The 24,435-nt window shown below is 40.0% G+C and overlaps 1 protein-coding gene across 8 annotated transcripts in view; it reads right to left on the bottom strand.

Annotated features, from left to right (window-relative positions):
• Nucleotides 1-24,435, bottom strand: part of PLD1 (phospholipase D1) — a 212,236-nt gene that overhangs the window by 99,754 nt on the left and 88,047 nt on the right. For all 8 annotated transcript variants that reach the window (XM_057545299.1, XM_057545298.1, XM_057545297.1 and 5 more), the window contains 8 exons: nucleotides 20,960-21,124; nucleotides 20,589-20,716; nucleotides 16,455-16,600; nucleotides 16,109-16,214; nucleotides 14,550-14,615; nucleotides 10,305-10,363; nucleotides 9,183-9,275; nucleotides 1,435-1,587 (listed from right to left, as the gene is read on the bottom strand). In XM_057545299.1, the coding sequence (XP_057401282.1) occupies nucleotides 1,435-1,587; nucleotides 9,183-9,275; nucleotides 10,305-10,363; nucleotides 14,550-14,615; nucleotides 16,109-16,214; nucleotides 16,455-16,600; nucleotides 20,589-20,716; nucleotides 20,960-21,119 (911 nt within the window). In that variant the 5' untranslated portion in view covers nucleotides 21,120-21,124. The remainder of the gene's footprint in view (nucleotides 1-1,434; nucleotides 1,588-9,182; nucleotides 9,276-10,304; nucleotides 10,364-14,549; nucleotides 14,616-16,108; nucleotides 16,215-16,454; nucleotides 16,601-20,588; nucleotides 20,717-20,959; nucleotides 21,125-24,435) is intronic.

The following is a 24,435-nucleotide window of genomic DNA, read 5'->3' on the forward strand; positions in this document are numbered from 1 at the left end:
CCAACTGAGTTGAAATGCCTCTGAAAACCAGTTATGAGAAACAGATATTGTAGAAGAGATAGTGACAAACAGCGGTCTTATCACAGGATGTGAGCCAGAGTTAAGAAAAAAAAAATAACCATTCCAAACATGGAGACAGGAAGGAGAAAGGTGAAGAGGAATTTAAAAATGTGTGAGAAGGGATGGTGAAGAGAACCGTCTCCATAGAACTGAAAGGCTGTATTAGGGAGGGGTTGTCAATAAAGGCAGAGAGATAAAAGGCCTCAGATTGTAAATGGAGGAAGTTAGGCTTGTTTGATACAATGAGGAGGACCACTTAACACCAGGGAGGAAGCAGATGAAACCTGGATCTGTATGGATTCATTTGGCAAGGGTGTGCAAGTGAGTGAGGATAGGAGATGGAGATAAGATGGCCAGTAAGTAACTGTTATAGCGACCAATGAGAATTGTGGCCTGATTTCTACAGTCCCCCAGAAAACAGGAAAGTATAGTACCAGGAGAGAGGTGGGGTTTTTTTTGTTTGATTGTTTGTTTGTTTGTTGGCCATGCCACGCAGCTTGTGGGATTTTAGTTCCCTGACCAGGTATTGAACCTGGGCCCTGGGCAGTGACAGCTGAGAGCACAGAGTCCTAACCCCTGGACCACCAGGGATTCCCAGGAGGGAGGTTTATTGGCAGCACCACTACGTTTCCAATAACCAATCCTGAACCTTCTATTGTCAGAGATCAGGAAGTTCAGCACTTTTTTTCACACACACAAACACACATGCAAACATATTACTAAGTGTAGCATATTTATATAATATATATATATATTTAATGTCTGTGTATAAAGAGAGAAATTATATCTATAAGTATCTATATACATGAGGCTGAACTTTATAGAGACAGATGTATATATAAAGACACATATATTGTATAACCACAGTCTTCCACAAACAAACATTTATCAACACACACACACACTCGCTAATAAAATCTATAGTAAATGTACAGTTGAGTATCCTTCAAGGTATCTTTCTTAAAATCTGTATGTAAACAGAATTTTTGTAATCAAATCACTTTTTACATGTTTTGTTAATAAAAGGATATCAATTTATAAAGTAAAATTTTACTTTTTAAAAATATGAATTATTACTCCTTATCTGTTTGGTAAATTGGTATTATTGGGTAGTCAATTTTGTTAAAATAGGCATATATTTTATTAAAACAGGCACGTAGCAACACATGGGATCATTTATTCTGACTCGTGTACATATGTAATTCACATCTTAAAAATATACAAAAAGAAAAGTAGTTTCATCACTTTTGATTGAGAATGAGTTCTAAATAACAATTTTCTAACATCTAAATTATTTTACCATCTTCTTCACTTAAGGTTGGGAGAAAAACTCTGTTTTTAGAGAAATCTTTTAAAAATAGTTCCAATTTGTACCTTGAAAGATTATCAATTCGGAGTCCATATTTCGTCTCCGTCTCCTTCTTTCCCACCTTAACTCTGAATTCTTTATCTACCAGCAGGACGAAGGCTATAGCACCGCTGTCTGGTTTCATATATAGTAGAAAGGAATCTTTTACTATCAACCACCTGTAAGAAGGAAATAAGTATTTTTAAAATTGTACTGAATTACTGAAACAAAAAGAACAAATTATTATGACATGTCTGAAGTATAAACACTCTAGCAGACAGTAAACATAACTTTATTTTTTACACAAGGGATCTATTTTTTAAAAAATATGAAAACACTATAAAACAAAAAATAATAAAAAATCTTCCTATTATGTTTTTCTGAGAAGTACTGGCACCAAGCAATTCAAAACAATTCATTAGCTCTTTAAACACTAATGGCAAATCCTGGAAGAATGCCCCTGATATGGGCAGGCAGAGCTAATAGGATGCAAAGCAGGCACCATAGTTGTTCGAAAAGTGGAATGGGTTGGTGTTTGCTAAAATAAACTACCATAAAAGAGGCCAATGAGTCTCTGAGTAAGCAAAACCCCCCTTTCAAAAAAATCCAGTAAGCATCCAATAATCTACATATTGTTGTTCATTTGAAATTATTGGTGGCTTTAAGGACCATTAATAAATGATGCTGAGTGGAACACGGTCTCTCAAAAGTATATCTGCATTCAATCCAATATCTATTTAAGAGCCTCATGATGCAAAAGTACAGTGATAAACTGGGAGTTCGGGCAGAGGTAGAAACAACACAAAGATAAATCAGACATGTTCTCAAAGGGGCTTATTAGGCTAGTGAGGCACGATGACAATTCTAGGCTGAATGGATAGGTACTAGAGGAAAAAAGCAAAAAGTGATGTGTGTAAGGAGGAGGGAGTCCTTCGTTCTCACTAAGAGAATGAGCTAGTGGCATTCTCCCAAAGAGCTGGTGTCTGAGGGAGGCCAGGAAGAAGCCCACCACGTAGAGCCCAAAGGGTTCAAGGTGTACATCCCGTATGGAGGGAAGTTAGCAAAGGCTCTAACATGTGGGAATGCTGCCTGTATTGGAAGAAAGTCTGGGGAGGCTGGGGTTTCAGGAGGTGTAGTATGAGAAAATGGACAGTGAAGGTAGGTGGGGTGGGCGCGGGGAACAGGCAAAGGCCACACTGAGGAGGGTCTGAAGGCCATGCGAAGGAGGATGACTTTACATCATGCAACCAGTTTTTTCTAAACTTGCCTGATCATCAGAATCTCTTGAGATGCTTGTTAAAAAAACGGTAGATTCCTAGGCCCTACCACAGATCCATTAAAAAGGCCGGACAATCTGTGTTTCTAAAAAAACACCCAGATGCCTTTTAAATAAGGGAATCCTCCTGCCCTGGCAAGGCAATGGGAAAATAAATCATGGGAACTATATTTCAGAAAGAAAGGTCTGAAGGATAAAGAAGGATGTCCTGTAGCAGGTGAGCAAGCTGCCGTAGTAATAGAGAACAGTGCTTCTCACCACTTCACTGTGAATATGCATCACCAGGAGATCCTGTTAAAATGTGGAGTCTGATTCGGTAGGCCTGGGGCGGGGCCTGAGATTCTGCATTCTAACAAGACTCGAAGGGGATGCTGATGTTAGGACCTCACCTTGCGTAGTCAGGACACAGATGATAGGCGTGACACTGACAGTGGAAAGAGCAAGAGAGAGAAGGTGGGATTGATTTGAAGTGAAAACAAATGGCAACTTTGTCAAGCTGCATCTAACATCATAGCCACCTGAGATTGTATAGTGATCAAATGAATCGGTCGATAACTAAATAAAGTAACAATGGGAGTATTATATCACACATTAGGCAACGTAAAGTACATTATGAAATAGGTAAGGCCAGAACACCTGAACATAAATTAACTAATACTGTAAACGTAACATGTGAACTCAGCATTTAAAAGAAATGTATAACAAATCATTACTGAAATTGCTAACCACATTACATTTTAGTGGCTCTCTAATTTGGGATTTAATGTACACAAATCTACATTGATTTCCACATGGTTTCATTTAATTCATTTGTTTTTTAATATATAGGCCATCTCCTTTCCAATAAAAGGGCGTGGGATGGATTTAGGATAACACAGTAAAGGACATACATGTGCTATGGTTAATAAAAGGAAAAATATCAAGGTCACAGAAAGCAAACACCTAAGCACAACACTAATATAATTATGGTGATGGCATGCCAATGTGGGTTTGAGCTTCCTGGTTTTTCTTTCTTTTTTTGTAAATTTATTTATTTATTTTTGGCTGTGTTGGGTCTTTGTTGCTGCGCGTGGGCTTTCTCTAGTTGCGGCAAGCGGGGGCCATTCTTCGTTGCAGTGCGTGGGCTTCTCATTGCGGTGGCTTCTCTTGTGACAGAGCATGGGCTCTAGGCGCGCGGGCTTCAGTAGTTGTGGCTTGCGGGCTCTAGAGCGCAGGCTCAGTAGCTGTGGCGCACGGGCTTAATTGCTCCACGGCATGTGGGATCTTCCCGGACCAGGGCTCGAACCCGTGTCCCCTGCACTGGCAGGCGGATTCTTAACCACTGTGCCACCAGGAAAGTCCCTTCCTGGTTTTTCTTATCAAATGAATAAATTAAGGAAATAAAGAGGTCGCAAACCAAAAAACTAAATTCCAAAGGAAGTTTCTCACTTGGAAACTAATAAGGCAATTGAACAATATTAATGGATAACATTCTCAATAATTTTCAGCAAATGCAGAAATTTATGTTTTTTAAGAATTCTCATAACTCTGCTCAATATAAATGCCAAGGCCATGATATCACATGGTAACTCAGGCATCCTGATGGGGCTGAGTTATGAGTCCAGACATGTAGCTGCCTGTTGATAAAAAGTTGGACAAGGTTAAAAGAGAGTAGATGGATCACATATCTCGTAAAGGTCCTTCTTTAGCTACAGTCCCTTGTCCCAGCTTGACTTTCGATGCAAGCTAGAGAGCAGACAGCAGGGCACAGGCCCAGAGCACCGGTGTGCTATATTGCTGACGGGGAAGGAGCCACAGGCTTTGAAAACCACAGCTGGCAGGTTTGTCACACTGAGAAAGAAAGTCCAAGATGTGGCAGCCTGGAAATACAGAACAGTTTAGTCGTGACTGCTGGATTTTGAAAGTTGAAGGCCAAAGATATTGGCTTCCGTTTTGACAATGATGAGTTGCCCTCTACAACAGTCATTAGATATAAGGTGAATGGATGCCTGGCCTTTATTTAAAGCTCTTCTTATTTATGCCATTCATCAAACCTCTTCTGGTTTCTCCCCTTTCTCTCTGTTGTCAATAGATGTTTTTCTTTAACAGGGGAATATGCATCAAGAAAGGAATCCAGGGGCTTCCCTGGTGGCGCAGTGGTTGAGAATCTGCCTGCCAATGCAGGGGACACGGGTTCGAGCCCTGGTCTGGGAAGATCCCACATGCCGTGGAGCAACTAGGCCCGCGAGCCACAACTACTGAGCCTGCGCGTCTGGAGCCTGTGCTCCGCAACAAGAGAGGCCGCGATAGTGAGAGGCCCACGCACCGCGATGAAGAGTGGCCCCCGCTTGCCACAACTAGAGAAAGCCCTCGCGCAGAAACGAAGACCGAGCACAGCCAAAACTAAATAAATAAATAAATTAATTTAAAAAAAAAAATAAAAAAAAAATAAAGGAATCCATCAAGCAGCCTTCAGGGGGTCAGTCCCTGCTGCTCAGGGACTAAGCGTCTGCCTTGAAGTCAGCCTCCCTGGGCTCCAATTCCGGTTTTGCCACTTGTGCACTTGTGTGAACTTGGGTAACTGAGCCTGAGGTCTAAATCCATAAAACGAGGATAAAAATAATGCCCAGCTCATAAGTGTTTGTGAGGAATCACTGAGATGATTCATGGACGTTGCTTAACACAGTGCCTGGCACCAATATAACGTGAGCTTTTATGAGTACTGTTGTTCTAAAGAAGGTGAGATTATGGTCTGTTCTAACAAGATGTGACCACCTGTGCTACTACTTGCCGTGTCATTAAGATACAGAGAGACCCACATGAGCCAGACATCACCTTCTCAGCCTCGTCTCCTCCCCTTCACTCCCACCACGCTGGTCCCACTGGTCCTGAGACTTGCTAAACTTGTTCTTTGGGCTTCCACGTTTGCTATTCCTCACCCAGAAATTATTTCTTCCAGATCCTCCCATGGGCAGTCCCTTCCTATCCATCAACCTTTGGTTTAAACATTCCTCCACAGGGAGGCTTTCCTGGGCTCCCATCCCACCCACTACTCCATCCTGTTTAGCTTCTTCATAGCACTCATCACTATCTGGAACTATTTATGTCTGCTTGTTTATTGTCTCTCCTCCACTAGAAAAAGAGAGCCTTGAGAGCAGGGAATGTGTGTCACGTCCACTGGTATCTTCCCAGGGCCAAGAGCAAGTCTTCAGGCAAAGCCATCCTTTTGCCTAAATAATGGCTGTACAAATGGGCCCCAGAGAGTAAATGAAATCATTTAGACACTGTCACTGTCTAAAAATTGTAATTCTTGGTATAGCTCACAGTTCAGTGAATGCTAAATGTGTTAAAAACTATTTGTCTCTTCCTTTTAAGACATTATTTGAGATAAGAAACATCATCTAGTCCATCAATAGGATGTGCTGTTTAAGTAGATGTTTTAAATTGTGGGAAGAAACGTTTGCTGTGTTTGCCATTTTTTTTCCTTTCTACTTGTGCCTGAGACAAGGTCATTATGAGACTTGACTGAAAGTTTGATTGCCTTGTTTGCCTTATGGCAATTTGTCAATATAGAATATATAAAGCAATCAGAATGGTTTTTTATGGATACAAAAATAACACAGAGAGTTATGACCGAGTGTCGCCCTTAAAAGTAAACTCCCGTTTAGACACCAATAGCCTTCTAGTATGGGAAATTTTCGAAACAAATTTTGTCAGCTATATCTTATCATCTTTATTTGGTACTGACATTTTATACCCCACGAATGTGACTCAGGAAATACTTATTCATATGGAACCAAGGCTTCAAGCTTCATGGAAAGATTTACACAATTTAAAATGATGACACATTTCATTCCTGGGAGGATCATAGCTTTTTAGATTGTCCTGGTTGAAGTCTGATATAATCCAGACTTTAAAAGTCGGGGAGGTGTATTTCCTTTATATAACAAAGTCTTCCCCCCCAACTTTTCGGGCTGCCCCTTCTCATAGAGGTTAAACTCAAACATCAGTTCCTTGGCTCCCAGAGCTAAAGTCGCCATCTGCAGTCCTCAAGTCCCTCATTACCCCATTGCCTTCTTTTTCCTTCAAAGCTCTGATCACCACTTGCGTTGATGTCGTTCACATTGCTTCTCAGCTTCTCCACTGCCTGCATTCCCCTCCAATAGAGCTCTGTGAGGGCAGGGACCTCATCTTGTTCACCACTGTTCTCACAGCGGCTAGAATACAGCCTGGCAAACATTAGGTACTCAATAAATGACAAAAGGGACCAGATCAAGACTTCCATTTCTTGAGTAGATGTCTTAGGTTGGGTTGCTCCAGAAGTCAACTCTGAGACAAGGATGTAAGTGAAAGAAGTTTGTAAAGGGACTTATCAGGGAGCTTAATAGGAAGCACAGGAAGGGAAGGACGGGAAGGAAGAGCAGGAAGGGAGCCATCAAGGATGTGTTTTCACACACTTTACTGTGGGCAATTGGGCTGCAAATCTGCTGGGGAACTCCAGGAGAGGGTACAGAGCTTGCTGCAGAATCACCCCACCCGGGGGGTGAAGGGGCTGGACTCCTGGCAGCTCTTGGCTGAGGGCTGTTCCTGGGGGCTGCGAACACTTCCAGCCTGCTCTGTTCAGGCAGCCCAGAGTAAGACTTCAGTCAAAGTCTTGCAGTCTGAAATCCGTACTTGGCACTCAGCAGCAACCTTAGGCAAAGCTGGTGACTGAGGAGGAGTAGGCAGGAGGAATCTGTACCAGGGCCCCAGTGGGCTGGGAAGTTCTGTCTCCCAGAGAGGCATGACATGGGGCAGGAAGCAAGGGCAGAAGCAGGCTGGCTTATACTCTGCTCCTCTCCCGGCTTGGCATTTGGTGTTCCCCTGGGTTCTGTACAATTGGGGGTGGGAGAGGGTGGGAAGATAATTCAAGTGGGAGTCTCTGAATTTCCTGTGATGTTACTTATACCCCAAGTTTCCCTATATAAATTACAGAAGTTGATTTGAAAGCAAATATTTTTTAGTCTATTGTTTCCCTGTTTATTTTAGTAAAAAAATTTTTTGTAACACAGAAATTTTCTGTTTTCTCTAGCCAAATCTCTTGATCTTTGCCTTCTATCCTTTCAAAACCCAGAAAATAAGAGCTCAACTTAATGGTATTTTTTGCTGGCAGTGTATGTGAAATATGTTTAAAGGTAGATTCTAGTTTTAAGTTCGTGTATTTTTAACCCACACATAGCTCAATTTCATTTTTACACATGAGTTCATATATCTTTTTCAAGGTTAGAGAAATAACATATAGTTCTTAATATTTTTCAAAATTCCAGTAAATTATTATTGGAACAAATAGCTATTGTCTATTATGTTCAAAACATTGTGATAAATGCTTTGAGGAACAAATAAGAATCAGATAAGAATACTGCTACACAAGGAGTCTTTAGTTGGACAGGACATAGGTCTATATCACACTCACCATAATATACATTCTCACAGATATAACTAAAATTATCCCTGAACTCTGACCAATTTTTATCTTTTTAGCTTATACTTTAATATACAGCTACTCTGAATAATGCTGCTATGAACATTCACGTATAAGTTTTAATATAGACATATTTTTTCCGTTCTCTTTGGAAGTAGCTAGGAGTGGATTTGCTGGGGCATGTGGTAACTGTATGTTTAACATTTTGAGGAACTACCGCACTGTTTTCCAAAGTGGGTGCATCATTTCACGTGATGCACCAGCAATGTATGAGGGTTCCAATTTCTCTACATCCTTGTGAACACTTGCTATTTTCCATCTTTTTTTATCATAGCCATCCTAGTGGGTATGAAGTTGTATATCACTGTGGTTTTGATTTACATTACCCTAATGACTAGTGATGTTGAGCGTATTTACTTGTACTTATTGGCCACTGTCTATGTTCTTTGGCTGAGCAATTTTTGAATCCTATGGCCCACGAGGTCTTTATGTATGTAATTGGCACACTCTGCCTACAAGTCCAAGTTTGAGCAGAACGTTTAAATAGAGCTGAAACCTGGAACTTAATTTAAAATTTGCTCTGCCATGACTTTCAAAGATTTATCACTGAAAACTAGTATATAAAAACTCCCCAAATACTCAGTTTATTAAAACAAACACACAAGGGCTTCCCTGGTGGCGCAGTGGTTGAGAGTCTGCCTGCTAATGCAGGGGACACGGGTTCGAGCCCTGGTCTGGGAAGATCCCACATGCCGCGGAGCGGCTGGGCCAGTGAGCCACAGCTACTGAGCCTGCGCGTCTGGAGCCTGTGCCCCGCAACAGGAGGGGCCGCGATAGTGAAAGGCCCGCGCACCGTGATGAAGAGCGGTCCCCGCACCGCGATGAAGAGTGGCCCCCGCTTGCCGCAACTGGAGAAAGCCCTCGCACGAACCGAAGACCCAACACAGCCAAAAAATAAAAAAAATAAATAAATAAAATAAATAAATAAAAGGAATTATTCTCAGGGCCTGTCAAAAAAAAAAAAAAAAAAACAAACACACAAAACTCTCAAGTCCTACCTTTTGGACCACCGGTAGCAGGCCCTTCCCTGACCACAGCAGTTCAAGCCTGGTATTCTGTGTCCACCGGATCTTTTCATTATCATACCTTCTCTGAAAGAGACATCAAGGTAACCCATCATCTTCAAGCTTCCAGCTCACACTTAGCTGATACAGCCTCACAATTTAGGACTAAATAAACCGTTTCATTCTCCCGTGTCTTTCCTCCCCACTTTTTCCTCTTTCACTGTCAAACAGCTCAATGCTATGTTTACTAGGCTGAGTACTCCAGCAGCTAATCTTTTAAAGTACTCTGGTCAGATGTAGGCCTGTTGGCACTGGGGGGGGCAGCATAATTCTGTTGCACACACTGCAGGACCTTAAGCATTCCAGCTTCTGGCTCTAAATGCTGAGCGTTCCCTCCAGTCACTGTGACAGGTGAAAAAGACCCCACGCGTTGCTAAGTGCCTGCACGGGGAAGGTTCAGCTGCTGCTGAGACCACTGGAGATGCTCACCCACAGATTCCACAGATATATTTCTGCATCCCTTCACCTACAGTTCTGGGACAAAGCCATGCCAAAGAAGCAGAGCAAAGCTATTACCGATACTTTGGAAGGAAAAATATCCTGGTTTTGAAAGATGTGAAAAGAAAGAATAATAATAATGGCTAAACAAACAAAAATTAAAACAGCTGCTAACAACGCTCTTTACTACAAAAGTTAAGCTCTTCGCAATATCAGGCTCTCATATTATGAAGGAAAATAATCATTAAGTAAATTTCAACCCTGTTACTTGGCATACATTTTATACAGTATTATTTTTAGTATCAGTGATTAAAAGAAGGGATCTTGTATATTTGATTTTTAAGGCATTCTCCCACACATCATATTTGCCACCTCTGTTAAACACCCCTACTGTGGGGTGAGAGGAGGAGAGTGGAGCAGTTGACACCCTTGTTGAAAGTAGCAAGATACTCTGTTTTGTATAAATAGGTCTCTCAGTTGCTCTAACTCTGTTGGGAAGAAAAGCAGCTATCAGTGAAGCCAGGTGAGCTCCATCACCTTGGCAAATGTTAATAAATCAAGTGTTAATGCTCATCAACTTTTCACACTTCTCCTTAAAGATTCGACACTGGAACTTACATGCCCTTTGGTCCCAAATCATGGATGAAAGACAGCTGGCTTATATCAAGGAATTCTGCCTGAAAAGAGGCCAAAAATCCAAACTTTAGAAAGCAAAAAAAAGAGGGGGAGAAATTTATGCATTCAGAAAAATATTATTAGGTACCTTCATGTATAAACACATCTGGGGTACTCTACAGACGACACAGATCAATAATAACGGTATTGCCCTGAAAGAGTATATTTTAGAAGCATATACACAATTAATACAATCAAGAAAGTGATGTGTGCTCTAAGATGAAGAGACAAAGGCTCAAGAAGGTCATGGAAATGCTTATTCATTCAGTTCAGCAGTTCAGTTACCAGAAACTTGTGACTTTCTGTTTGAATTAAAAAAAAAAAAAATCCCACAAGGACTCAGAGGCAAAGAATATACAAATCAATTTTCACTGCAAAGTAAAGGAGCTGTTACAGTGGAGGATTACTGGACTGAATGTCAATATTATGACATAGTATGAGTGTGTTTCGTGTTTGGTAATTGCAATCATTGTTGCTTTTGTTGTGGTCATCCATTTACAATGCTTGGTGTCAGTCTATTTATCTCTTGTAAAAATAAAATACAGTGTGTGTGTGTGAAAAAAAAAAAAAAAAAAAAGAAGGTCATGGAGAGATCTGCCAATGGCAGTAAACCATGGCAATAACAGCCTTAATAGAAAATCAAAGACGAAAAAGATACACTCCTGGCATTAGGAGGCAAAGGGGAGACCAGACATGGAAAACACTCCACATCAACCAAGTTCTATGGGAAGAACCATAACAGTTACATGGAAAAGTAGTTATAAAGTTATAGAGTTACAGGGAGAGGGTGACCACTTCCTAGGTAATGTGACATCACAGAGGAAACGGCACTTGATCTGGGCTTGTAAATGGGATTAATAAAATGAAACATAACAATTTTCCTTTGAAGTTTTGTGTACATGATTGGGACTCTCTAATATTAACCTTGCAAGAAAAATTACACACCTCTCAAAGCTGTCAGTACTTGTGAAGTCCAATTAAATGCTTGGTTTTCTTTCTTAGGGTTATTTGAAGAAGTCTTTGAAATTCAAAAGGATTTAAATATCTTTAAAAACCCCAAATCAAACATATCCTCACATAGTACTTTTTATAAGGATTTTGAAAGTCAAGGTCTTTACATTTTATTTCTTATCTAAAACATGGTAATTCGGTACCATACATTTTAAAAATCTGATTTGTGGAACTGCTTTCTAATCAGAAAATACAGAAATACATAGGTTATTAGAAGTGATACCATAGACTTTAAGCCACAGAATCCAAACTGTCTCAAGATCCTAAGCCATAAGTTCTCATTTTATCTCTAAGGAGAAGAGAGAAAAATACTAACCCTAGTTTACACTGGAAGAAACTACTACAGAGGTGTAACTAAATTATGCAAAGTCAGAGACTAGTTGAATGGAAGAATAGGAAATGAAAAGCAAACTTCAGGGAAACCGCTTATCTATTACCTGGATATTTTCTTATGCACATAGCTCTTATCAAGTTGACAACAGAAATATTCTTTGAACTAATTCAGAAACTATAACTTCAGAATATCATACCAAAATTGCTAAATGTAAAGAATTAAATAAATAAAAAGGTACACATTAGCAATGCAGAAAATTTAAAGTTGTGTATTAAGATAAAATTTAAATTTATCCTAATGGTTTACTAAAGAGAAATTTGAAGGAAGAACTAGTCCTATTATATAGAAAAAAAATCTTTGGCAATAAATGTTCTAATACAGATTTATGGAATTGAAAAAAAATGTGGCAAAGCCAATTTAGAAGCAATCCTAAATAATACAATTTGAAATATAATATTGTATTGTCCAAACTTCTCCATGCATCTTCAGGGATAAGAATTCCATTCTCCATTTGGGCAGGTGATTCTCAGGAATAAGAATTTAAAGATCAATTTAGCCTGACAATAATCCATAGGGCTTATTGATCTCTGAATAATGTACTAATCAATATCTTCTTTCCAGTGGAACTCGTGAAAAGCACATTTAAATATTAGGGAAACAGGGAAGCAAAGGGTTCCCATGTCAAAGGGACAAGCAACAAACCTGAGGGGTAATAACGGACCCTAGAAATTACTGGGGGCTCGTTTCACACTTATAAAAATATAAGTTAATTACATGTGATTATATAAAAATAACTTTTAATATGTTTTTTGCAGACAGAAGTTTTAATATGTCTCACAATTATCAAAGGAGACACACAGATGCCAATCTAGTTTCTCAAATATGAGACAGAGGCCTGCAAATCTAGTCTCTGGGACAAATTATAATTAGTGTGAGAGGAAAATAACGTTAGAAAATTAAGACAGATCAAATTGTATCCCATGCTTGAAGCATTTTGGAGAATTGCGCTGTTAGGGAGAATAATCTAAGTAGCCACCAAAAAAGAGGGATTCCCTGGCAGTACAGTAGTTAGGACTCAGTGCTTTCACTGCCGTGGGCCCGGGTTCAATCCCTGGTTAGGGAACTAAGATCCTGCAAGCTGAGCAGGGCAGCAAAAAATAAAATAAAATAAAAAATAAGAAGTAACATATAGTCAGTTTAAACCAGGTTTTCCCTTCCAAAGGAAATGTTTAGAAGACACTCTGGAATATCTAAATACAATATGGCTCAACTTTTAAAAGATTTTTATAATTGGAAAAGAAATTAAAATGAACATTTTGAAAAAATGTAAAACATTTAAAAATCAACATTAGACTCCAAAATATAGAAAGGCACGCAGAAAAAGAAGACTAAACTCAGCAAGTACTGTTCAAGGGCCAAAAGAAATATTAAAGCCAAGTCACAGGCAGGCAGGAAAGTAAAACAAATGGAAAATTACTGCATGCTGGTACTAGCACGCATTTAAATAATTCTCTAAGAAAACAGCATGTCTGATTTCAGAGACTACGACAGGAAGCAGCATTTTTAGTAATAATAGAAGTAATATCCTTATTCGTTATGTTCTTTCAAAGATGCACATTCCTGAGTCCTAGAAAGGAAGAAATCCTTCCCATCAGCCTTCTCTTGAGGTTCTCTGGTTGGATCCAAATTGCTGGTTTCCCTGGGGAAACTCTTCTCCGGGATTATGAAACCACAGAAGGTCCTTTAAGTCCATGGAACATCACAGTGCAAGTTGCTGCAGAAGGTGGGCTGTGGCCCGGCCCCAGGTCATTTGTGTGTAAAGGGGACCAGCTAGGTGCATGCCCAGCATCCATTAACACACAGGCAGGCAGCAATAGGGCAGCGAGGCACCAAAAAACTCCCAAGAGTCAAGGCACTCTTGCTTCCTCTCCTAAATACAGCAGGCTTCCCTCTTTCTGTTCATGTGTGCATGCCATTCTCTAAACTAGAGGCCGAATCATAACTGCAGCTACTCTGATGTTCTGCACACATACCATACACACATATTCAACCTCCACAGCAATACGGTTTATACATACACAGGCACAGAATATAATAATGCAGTGCCCTCTCAGTTATCTGAACCTTTGGATAATTGAAGGCTAACCCTTTAACACCACCATCACACCCCTACCCCTGCCCCAGGCCTCAAGGGCCTCTAAGAAGGCGGAGCTCATTGTTTTCTGATGCCTTCTGTAAAGCCCACTTCCTCCTGCTTGCCAGCCACGTGCCTCCCATACTTAAGTTTCTGCAGCTGCTTCCAAGACTCACCACCTCTCCTCTCTTTTCTCTGAATTCTCTAGAGCTTTTTCTCTCCTTAGCTTTTCCCATGCTTCTCACTTACACGTGAAAAGACAAGCCTTTTACGGGCATCACAGGCCAATCAGATGGCAATCATGGTATGCTTTGTATAATCTTTGGGTATTCCACTCTGCTCAACTGTTTTCATCACCTACTACTCAATGTTTTTTCTTCAGCATTAGAAATGCTTTTCGGCATTATTCTGGAAGCCTGAGGAGAGAAGGAGGTTGATTTCCAGATAATCTAGCCTGTAGTGGCATTTCAAGTTCATTTAAATCTATTGTTATAGACATATTAATTAAGTTATATTTTGATATTTAAAAAACAGCATCCTCATATACTGGATCCTTGTTGACAAATCAATTTTGGATTCATTTCATTTAGTTTAACCCAAGGAACAATGCAGAAGTGAATACAAGCACTTGTGTTAATAAAATGATCCAAAATTTAGCTTTACAGTTTTATAAATTATTTCAAAATTTAAATCACTGAATAGTACTTACTGTTGCATGATAGTTTCTATACATGGGCATTTTTAGTAATTTTGTCAAGTAATCCTCTAGTTGTTTCTGTAATGCAAATATTTTACATTAGAGATATCATCGTACTTAGGGGAAAATGTAAACAGTGACAAATGACATGACTGTTCATCTTAACTTCTGTAAGTTATTTATTTATTCATGTTTTCATTGGACAAGGAACCCTGAATACATCCCTCTCAGAACATAAAAGTTTCAGATTACAAAACAGAACTGACATTTATGTGTTAGTTTTCTGGTAAAAAGTGAATTAATCTTCTGCCCTGTGCAGCACCATATCACTGAATCAGTGCGGGCAGAAGTGTCCCCCGTCCTGAGGTTTCTGTTCTACTGTTGTACGTGTCTGTACTTTGTCCTACTCTTCTGAGACTCTAACTGTCCCATCTATAGTTTGGGAATGATATTTACATATATTTAGAACAAGCCACTACAAATTCTTTTTTTATTTTTACTTATTTATTTTAATTGAAGTATAGTCGATTCACAATACTGTGTTTCAGGTGTACAGCAAAGTGATTCAGTTATACATACATACATACATATCTATTTTTCTCAGATTCTTTTCCGTTATAGGTTATTATAAAATATTGAGTATAGTTCCCTGTGCTATACAGTAGGGTTTTGTTGGTTATCTATTTTATATATAGTAGTGTGTATATGTTAATATACAAACTCTTAATTTATCCCTCCCCCCACTTTTCCCCGTGGTAACCATAAGTTTGTTTTCTATGTCTGTGAGTCTATTTCTGTTTTGTATGTAAGTTCATCTGTATCTTTTTTTTAGATTCCACATATAAGCAATATTATATGATATTTTTCTTTCTCTGGCTTACTTTGCTTAGTATGATATCTCTAAGTCCATCCATGTTGTTGCAAATGGCATTATTTCATTCTTTTTTTAAGGCTGAGTAATATTCCATAGTATGTGTATAACACATCTTTATCCATTCATCTGTCGATGGACATTTAGGTTGCTTGCATGTCTTAGCTATTTTAAATAATGCTGCAATGAACATTGGGGTGCATGTATCTTTTCTAATTACAGTTTTCTCTGGTTATATGCCCAGGAGTGGGATTGCAGGGTCATATGGTAGCTCTATTTTTAGATTTTTTAAGGAACCTCCATATTGTCCATAGTGGCCATAGAAGCCACTACAAATTCTGAAGCAAATATATGGAAATAGATTATTTTAAAAGAGTAGATCTCAAAGCCCTCAATGATGAGCTCAATCTTGCCTCACAATGAACCCCAAAAGGTTTCTGAGGGGTAGGCAGCTTCCACATAAAGTCACTCCTGACATAGAACACTCTTCCTCTTCTGGGAAAATGCAACCTCCCCAGGGCCAGAGTGGCTTGGGAAAGAAGGGTTACCTAACTAGTTCCAGAAAAGCTAAACCAGCCTGGGTGATGGACCAGCAGGTGAGAGAAGTTGCATCCAGGTCCACCTCACCCCTCAGTAGATGCCATGTTTCTATAGCACCACAGAAGTATGTTCAGAACAACAGACGAGCGAAAGGACTCACCCTTCTACCAAAGAACTGTTCTTCTTGGATCATGTTTTCAGATGAACGGGGCAAACTTGGCATCTCTCGAGGCTCTTCTTTGACATTCTGTCTTCTAAATGTGTGTCTAAAACACAGAGACACACACAGAGACACACACACACACACAATGCCAACATTTATTAGATTATTCTTTGAACCATGACTGTCATAGCATCTTTCAGGAGATAGCTTATTTTTAGAAGAGCCTATTTGATAAAAAAATATCCACCAACAATGGACTAATTAACCAATAACATGAATAAAGTATTCTTTCAATCCAACTCGTATACTGGGATAACTTTATAATTAATTCTGGAACAGTTACCTTCTGGTGGGAATGGGGATTCGGATAAAGGCTTTGTACTTGAGCAGCTCTCTGTGAAATTCTTGGAAGTGCTTGAACTTCCTCTTAACTTGCCATTTAAATTCCCCATGTGTTAATTCAATAGTGTAAAGATTGATGCTTGGTACCTATAGTGATAAATAAAAATGGTTGATAGTTTAGATAACAACAAAAATTCCAAAATCTCTCAATGAACAATAGCTAAGTAATAAGTAACATGGATGTATCTTTAAATCCAGCCTACTTATTCTGTGTAAGTACTGAAGCAAAAAGTTTTCCAAAACGACTGATGACAGAAATAATATGCTCTTAAATATTCATCTTATGATATATATAACACAAACTCTGAGTCATACCAAATGCAAACCCCCACCAGTCCTATTGTTTCACATACATAGACACACACACCCACCCTTGAAACAAGAAACCAGGTAAAAGAGACAATGAGTGAAAGCCTTAATCAGCCATCGGGGGATTGTCCAAAAGTACAAGCAGTGAACAGACAATGGAGTGGGTGAGAGGGAAGCTGGAGGAAGTGACTTCCATTGTCATTCTTAGCCCACTTCAGCTCTTCACAAAAGACACTAATGCCCTCTCCTTCTGAAATGCCTTGCAAGGTCCATCCTCGTCTATAACGTCTCCCTGTCCTGAAGCAACACCAGTGACTAGGAAGGTACAGGATGATTAGAGGGAAAAAAGCAAAAGATCTTCCTACACACAAAATATTTCCCCAACTACTTAACTAGAATGAATTTCCACTTAAAATTTTTAAAATATTTTACTAAAACACAAATATATCTTAGTGACTAGTGAATTATTTCAATCAGAAGAACTAACAGACCTGGGGAATACAAGTTTTGATTTTGTGGAAAGTGTCAGGAGATGGAGGGATATTTATAAAGCACAGGAGATTGTGGAGAAACTCCCATGGTGTGTGGAGGATAGGGGAGGGTAGTGGACACTGGACCACCTAGAGGGCACTGGCCCCTGCTGGGAGATTGAGGCGCCACAGGTATTGATAAGTGTTGGGGGTGAAAGAAAGTAAATGTCTCCTACTTTACTAGCTTATCCAGGCTTTGGTGTCAGCAACCCCACGGGTGATTCCCGGGCTGCTGCCAATCATTACTGATGTTTGGTATATTTTGCAAACTTCTAAAGCATGGACCATGCTGTGTAGATGTAGTATATAAAAATGAGCACGAGAATTAATGTAACTTGTGCTCTTAAGCCTGGAATCCAAACATATCGCTGGTAAATATTCAAATCCAGCTCTTGCTTTGCCTCTAGTTGGGATCCATGACAGTTACTATAACCAGAAGTCGAAAAAACCCAGTTCTGGGGTCTAATATTATATGCTGTCTTTCACCTTGGCCAATATTACAGGCATCATCCTGCATCATGTTTCACAGAGAAGGTTGCAGGAGAACTCAGAGTGGCCAGAAACTCTGCATTCAAGTGAAAAATGCTCAGTTTAAGACAAGCCAAATAAATAAGAAAAATTATACAAGTTAAACAAGCTGCCCCATATCCTAGGATTATATTCCCAATCTAAGAAAATTGAATACTTAAAAAACATTGCAAATGCCAAGTTTTACCCTTCACACATAAACCCAGAATTTTGGACACTAAACTTCTTAGCAATTCTAAGGTAATGTGGGGCAATGGAAACAGCCTGTCCCATCCTTTTTTTTAAAAAAATATTTATTTATTTATTTGGTTGCACCGGGTCTTAGTTGCGGCAGGCAGGCTCCTCAGCTGTGGCATGAGAACTCTTAGTTGCGGCATGCACGTGGGATCTAGTTCCCTGACCAGGGATCGAACCCCGGCCCCCTGCATTGGAAGCGCGGTGTCCTATCCACTGTGCCACAAGGGAAGTCCCTGTCCCATCCTTTTTGAAGATTTTAAAGGCTTGCAACCCTGTAATGCAGCCTACCAGCTATGAAGCCTTAGCCAAGCATCACTTCTGTCAGATAATATCCCAGCAGAATTACTGGAATTTTTTGGAACTGGAATAGTGTGAGAAGTTTTAATAAAAGGACTGCCCATGAAGGTGTGATAAGAGTAAGGAAACCACAGCGTGAGGACAGTTACCTGGGACTCATGAAGGCATCCCCAGTTCCAAAGGGACGAGAGGCAAGACCAGGTGCTGGAGTAGGAAGGAGAGAGCCATGTAAAGAGGCTGCCTTGGGGGGAGGATGCCTTTGGTCAAGGGACACAGCCAGCCCAGGGGGGCCCCAGTCTGGGCTCTCCACTGCCCGAACCCTGCCAGAAGACAAAGGCAAGGAAGCCTTGGGGGGACAGAGCACAGGGTGGAGAAGGGTGGGAGGAGCAGTGGGAGGGGCAAGTGGGAGATCTCCTGCTGGGGAGGCGGGCCGGGGGCGGGGGCAACATATGTCCCTCAGGGTTGTCATGAGAGTGAAAAGAGAAATACCTAACCATGAACCGGCACACAGAATGCATTCAGTCATTAGAAAAGTGTCATTTTTATTTACCTGGAATCACATTCAAACTGCATGAATTTAGTTCATATTTCTTAGTAAACTAAACACTAAGTAGGATAAGAAAGTTCCTTAGCTTTCCTACACAGACTAAGATTTAAAACAGAACTTGAAATTAATATAATATTGTAAATCAACTATACTTTAAAAATTAGGATCCAAAGGAAAAATTTACTATATATAAAAAAAGAACAAAACTAAACTCACTTGACTAACAGAAGAGTATGAGCAAAGAGAAGTCCCTGGTTTGGTGGCTTAAATATTTATCTTCATAAATAACATTAGCAGATATCTAGTAATAATAATAATACATAGTATTATACAGTATATACTTGTATAATACAATATATAATATTCTTATATTATGCTATGTATTATTATTATTAAATCCTTATAACAAACCTAAAAGGTGTGTTCTATGATACCTATTATTCAGATGAGGAAACTGAGAAACAGAGAGTTTAAGTAAATGGCTGAGGATCACAATGCAAAGACAGGAATTAAACCATGTGGTCTGGCTCTGGAGTCTGTGCATTTAACCTCCACATGTTATCACCTCTCAATCTAAATGCTGGTAGGCGAAATAAGAAGGCAAAGGTCATTTTAGAGACATTTCTTGGTAGGTTGTGTTCAGTGGTGCATCAGGGAGATATGGACCCAACTCACAGGAAGAGCCTGAAGGAAAGCTGAATACCGAGGTGGCTGTAAACCAGGAGTCGGGATGTGCACAGGTAGGTCAGGACAGAGCGCGAGGCAAAATCATCAGGAAGCGGGCAGCACGGGCCACCCTCCAGAGCCTGCCCCTCGGCAGAAAGATTATTCTACACTTCCCCCGAGGCAGGAGCCAATGGCGGCCTTACTCTGCCGGGGCCAGAGCTTAACCCGAACGGACAAAGACCACCAGCCTGCATCAATGTTCTCTACCCTCAGACTTGACAAGTGTGAAATCCAGTCAGTAACACAGCAAACGCAGCTACCCTAACAGCTTCTCCTAGTCCAATCCCCTTCAAAGGAATGCAGGTTTGCTTGACGAAAACTCTACTCCCAATGCCTTTCCAGAGCTTAAAGAGAAAACATGAGTGAAGCTTAAGGGATGGTGCTAGGAACAAGTCAGAGGGGCAGAGTATGCCAGCAGAATTCTCTCAGCAGCACTTCTGGGCAATGGCACTGGCCAGTGCAGCCTCCTGGCTTTGTTTCTTTCAAGAGCCAGGTAGTATCATTATTTTCTTGCTGAACAAGCATTAGGAAAGCTAAACTTTTCCTTGGCTTATATCTGGCATTCTAGGTGGAAGAGCAATGCCTCATGAGTCCACATTGAACAGAAAACTGGGGAGAGAGGAGGACGAGGAGAGGCACTTCGCAATTTATTAAATTTATAATCTGCCTTAAGTGCCTTTTCAAAAAAGCATTTCCCAGAATGGGGAAACAGATGTATAAGAATAAAGACTAAATGAGAAGGATGCAAAAACTTGAGCGGTGATGAGCCCTCAGAAGTGATAAACAAAAACACAAACCGAAAGTTGAAAGCATAGTCATAGCTAGGAGGAAGGAATATACAAGTCAATGTGTTAAATCGTATATATTGACAAATACAAGTTGAGTCCATAAATGCTCTGACCCTTTTTGTAGATGTTAAGCGCTCCACTTCCAGAACTTGAACTTTTATTGGACAGCCGGAGAGATACGTCTGTGTGTTAGGCTCCTTAAATCCTTGAGTCTTATAAACAGCAGAGAAAGGGATATACACTAAAAAATAAATAAGTAAACAAAGTTATTGCAAGAATACAATGATATTAGCATAACTTGCCTTTTACAGGCATCTTTTTTAAGAATCATAACGTGTGACACCAAGAACACAGCTAATGAAAATGAGCCCAGTGTTGTGACATCAGCAAGGATGATCAATCATCTGCTGGTTATTTCAAATCTGTGCTCTGCCAAGCAACCCTGATGAACTCTCTTCTCCTCGCTCAGACCATCAGCCTTTACCTTCCTGTATCCTGGGATCGCTGGGAGACACATCGTAGTCCACCTCCTCTCCCTCAAAGTGGAGCTCCCGCGTGTCCAGATTTTCTATCAAATTACTCATGTCAGCAGCGATTTTCTGCAGTGCAGAGGTATTTACTCTTGGCTCCTTTTTCAGTGACATGTTGGCTTGAGACAGGGTAAAAGCAAAGGAAAGAAGAAAAGGGTTACTAGACTTATTATTTTGGTCAAATAGAAAAAAGAACGAAATAATGCCATTTGCAGCGACATGGATGGACCTAGAGATTGTCACACTGAGTGAAGTAAATCAGACAGAGCAAGACAAACACATGATATTGCTAATACGTGGAATCTAAAAAAATGGTACAAATGAACTTATTTACAAAACAGAAATAGAGTCACAGATGTAGGAAACAAACTTATGGCTACCAAGGGGGAAAAGGGGAGGGAAGGGATAAATTGGGAGATTGGGATTGACGTATACACACTACTATGTATAAAATAGATAACTAATTAGGACCTACTGTATAGCACAGGGAACTCTACTCAATACTCTGTAATGACCTATATGGGAATAGAATCTAAAAAAGAGTGGCTATATGTATATGTATAACTGATTCACTTTGCTAAACACCTGAAACTAACACAGCATTGTAAATCAACTATACTCCAATAAAGATTAATTTTTTAAAAACCCAAAAACCCTATTTTACTATTTAAATCCAGGCTTAGGTATAGCATAAGGAAACAAGTCAGCTAGCTCTATGTGAGCCCCAGTTACCTCAAACAACCTTTTAATTTATTTTCCAGTTTAACATTTAAAGGATTCCTAGCTTGTAAATTAAATTGGAATGAGATACTTACTTGTATCTCAAGTAAGAAAACAAGCAAGAAAAAGACACACCACATTGACTAAATGCCAATATTATCTTTCATCCGATTTTATTAACTTGGGTAAGTGAGGAGAGATTCAAGGTAGATTGGTTTGGGAATTGTTATTCAGAGAAAAGGAATTGATTCTTGACTCTAACAAATACATGGAAAGAAAGAATACCAGCTAAAATAAGCAACTTTGAATATTTTCTACAGAAAATTTAGGGTATTTTACAATAATTTCAAGATGCAGATTTAAAAAGTATATTTATGTAGCACAACCTTTTCTACATTTCCCCTATAGGTGATATCCCCAGCAAAGCGTATACAATCTTTTTGAGATATGAGATTTGGCCATGACTTTACGTGAGTTATAGTGACGTACCTGTCCTGGAAGGTAACCAGTTAGTATACCCATTCTGAAAGATACCAGAAGCGCAAGAACTACACTTCTCTCCTTTTTTAGGAAAACTGGTTCTATTTCATTCCGACATTTAATAACACAGGTCATTGCACATCAGAACCCAGGAAAGAAGAGTCCACAGAGATTTTATTTTTCATTTAAAATACCAAGATTTAAGCCTTGAACGCTGTCACTGAAGTTGGCTGAAAAATCGGTACTGGCTGAAATAAGCTCTCCGTTACAACCAGACCCAAAAATGCGAGGGCTTCCGTACCAGTAACTCCTCCACATACGTTCATTTATTACTGCAAATCACAAACATTTACAGAGCATCCACCACCTACTCACCGTGAGATGGAATGAGTGAATATGTAAAGACACTGGTTCCCGCGATTAAGGAGTGCCTGATGGAGGTGATGGAGGTAAGCTACACAACCCCAAATACATCCCTGGCCTCCTCCACGGTCTTGGCCTTCCTGAGAATGGCATGTGCTGAGCGGAAGACACTTAGCTGCGTTCTCTCCTACAGGTGCTATCAAGAAGCAGGGGTGGGCTGGTCTCTGTGAGAAATGCTAGGACAGAGTCTTGGGCAGACTTGGGGAGCCCTATTGTAACTCAACAAGTCTCTCAAACCTATACTAACATGTGTGGTAGAAAGAGAAATTGTATGGAAATACAAAGATGGGAGTCGAGGAGGGAGGTTCTGGTTTGGCCAGGCATGTAAAATCAATATGTCTAACTTCTCTGTGAACTGTATAGTCAATCACGTTTCCTCCCCCATGTTGGCTCTAAGGAAGCTTGGAGCCAAATTTGTGGCCTCCTCTTAGCAAAATATAGGACTAGCCTCACCTATATCACTTCCCTTCAACTTTTCTCTCCCACTTCTAATTCATTTTATAATAACAGCTAATGTGTACTGATTGCTTACTATCACCTGGCTTGGTGATAGACCTTTATATACCTTATCACATTTATCATCAATAATAAATCTATGGGGCTTCCCTGGTGGCGCAGTGCTTGAGAATCTGCCTGCCAATGCAGGGGACACGGGTTCGAGCCCTGGTCTGGGAAGATCCCACATGCCGCGGAGCAACTAGGCCCGTGAGCCACAATTACTGAGCCTGCGCGTCTGGAGCCTGTGCTCCGCAACAAGAAAGGCCGTGACAGTGAGAGGCCCGCGCACCGCGATGAAGAGTGGCCCCCACTTGCCGCAACTAGAGAAAGCCCTCGCACAGAGACGAAGACCCAACACAGCCATAAGTAAGTAAGTAAATAAATAAATAAATAGTGCAATAAATAAATAAATCTATGAAGGTTTGTTATATCCATTTTGAAGAAGACAGGGCTTGTCATCCCCTCTTTATAGATAAGGAAACTGAAGCATGGAGAGATCAGGTAATTTGATGAATACTTTGGACAATCTGCCCAAGGTCACATAACTAGTAAGTGATGGAGAAGGGATTTGAAACCAGGTCTCTCTGACCCAAAAGATGATGTTCTTAACCATGGTCTTTATCTTCTGTATATTTTTTGTAGATATGTAAGTGCCCCTGGAATAGATGGAAGTTTTAGTAAAACCAGTGCCCTTGAGCAAGTCCCTTTAGAAGCTGACTCAAATGCAAAGAAAAAGAAATGAATTCTTGCAGCTCAGCCGTTTAAACTCAGGGCTCTGGTTTCCTCCTCTATAAATTAAGGAGGCTGAGCCATTTCATCTCTAGGGTCCCTTTAACACTAAAACACTAAATGTAAATAAAAGATGCTATAAATTGTTCAGCTTCCCCTTATAATGTAATCAATTTAACCCTTCTCCTATCCCAAGAAATTAACTGAAGTAGTTTTTCATATGGATTCATTCTCATGGAGCCATTGCCATAATTAAAACATTTATTTCCTTCCCTCTCAGTTCAACAAATACTTATTAGATCCCAACTGTGAGCCAGGGTTTACTTTATTTAAAATAAGGTAATGAAAAACTTAGAGGAAATGAAACAAGGAAAAACAAGTAAGAAATTACATCATGTCATTGCTACTTGTGAATTTGTCAAGACGTTAGGTATTTTCCATTGATTAAACAGTCTAATGGCTAACTCAGTTAACTTTCTCAGCATAGCAAAGGAAAACAAGGGTTACTCCAAATGACTTTCCTTTTGGACTGAGTGTTAATGTTAAAAATGCATGTTGGGGCTTCCCTGGTGGCGCAGTG

Source organism: Balaenoptera acutorostrata, chromosome 4, assembly GCF_949987535.1.
Source record: "Balaenoptera acutorostrata chromosome 4, mBalAcu1.1, whole genome shotgun sequence".
Taxonomy (NCBI): domain Eukaryota; kingdom Metazoa; phylum Chordata; class Mammalia; order Artiodactyla; family Balaenopteridae; genus Balaenoptera; species Balaenoptera acutorostrata.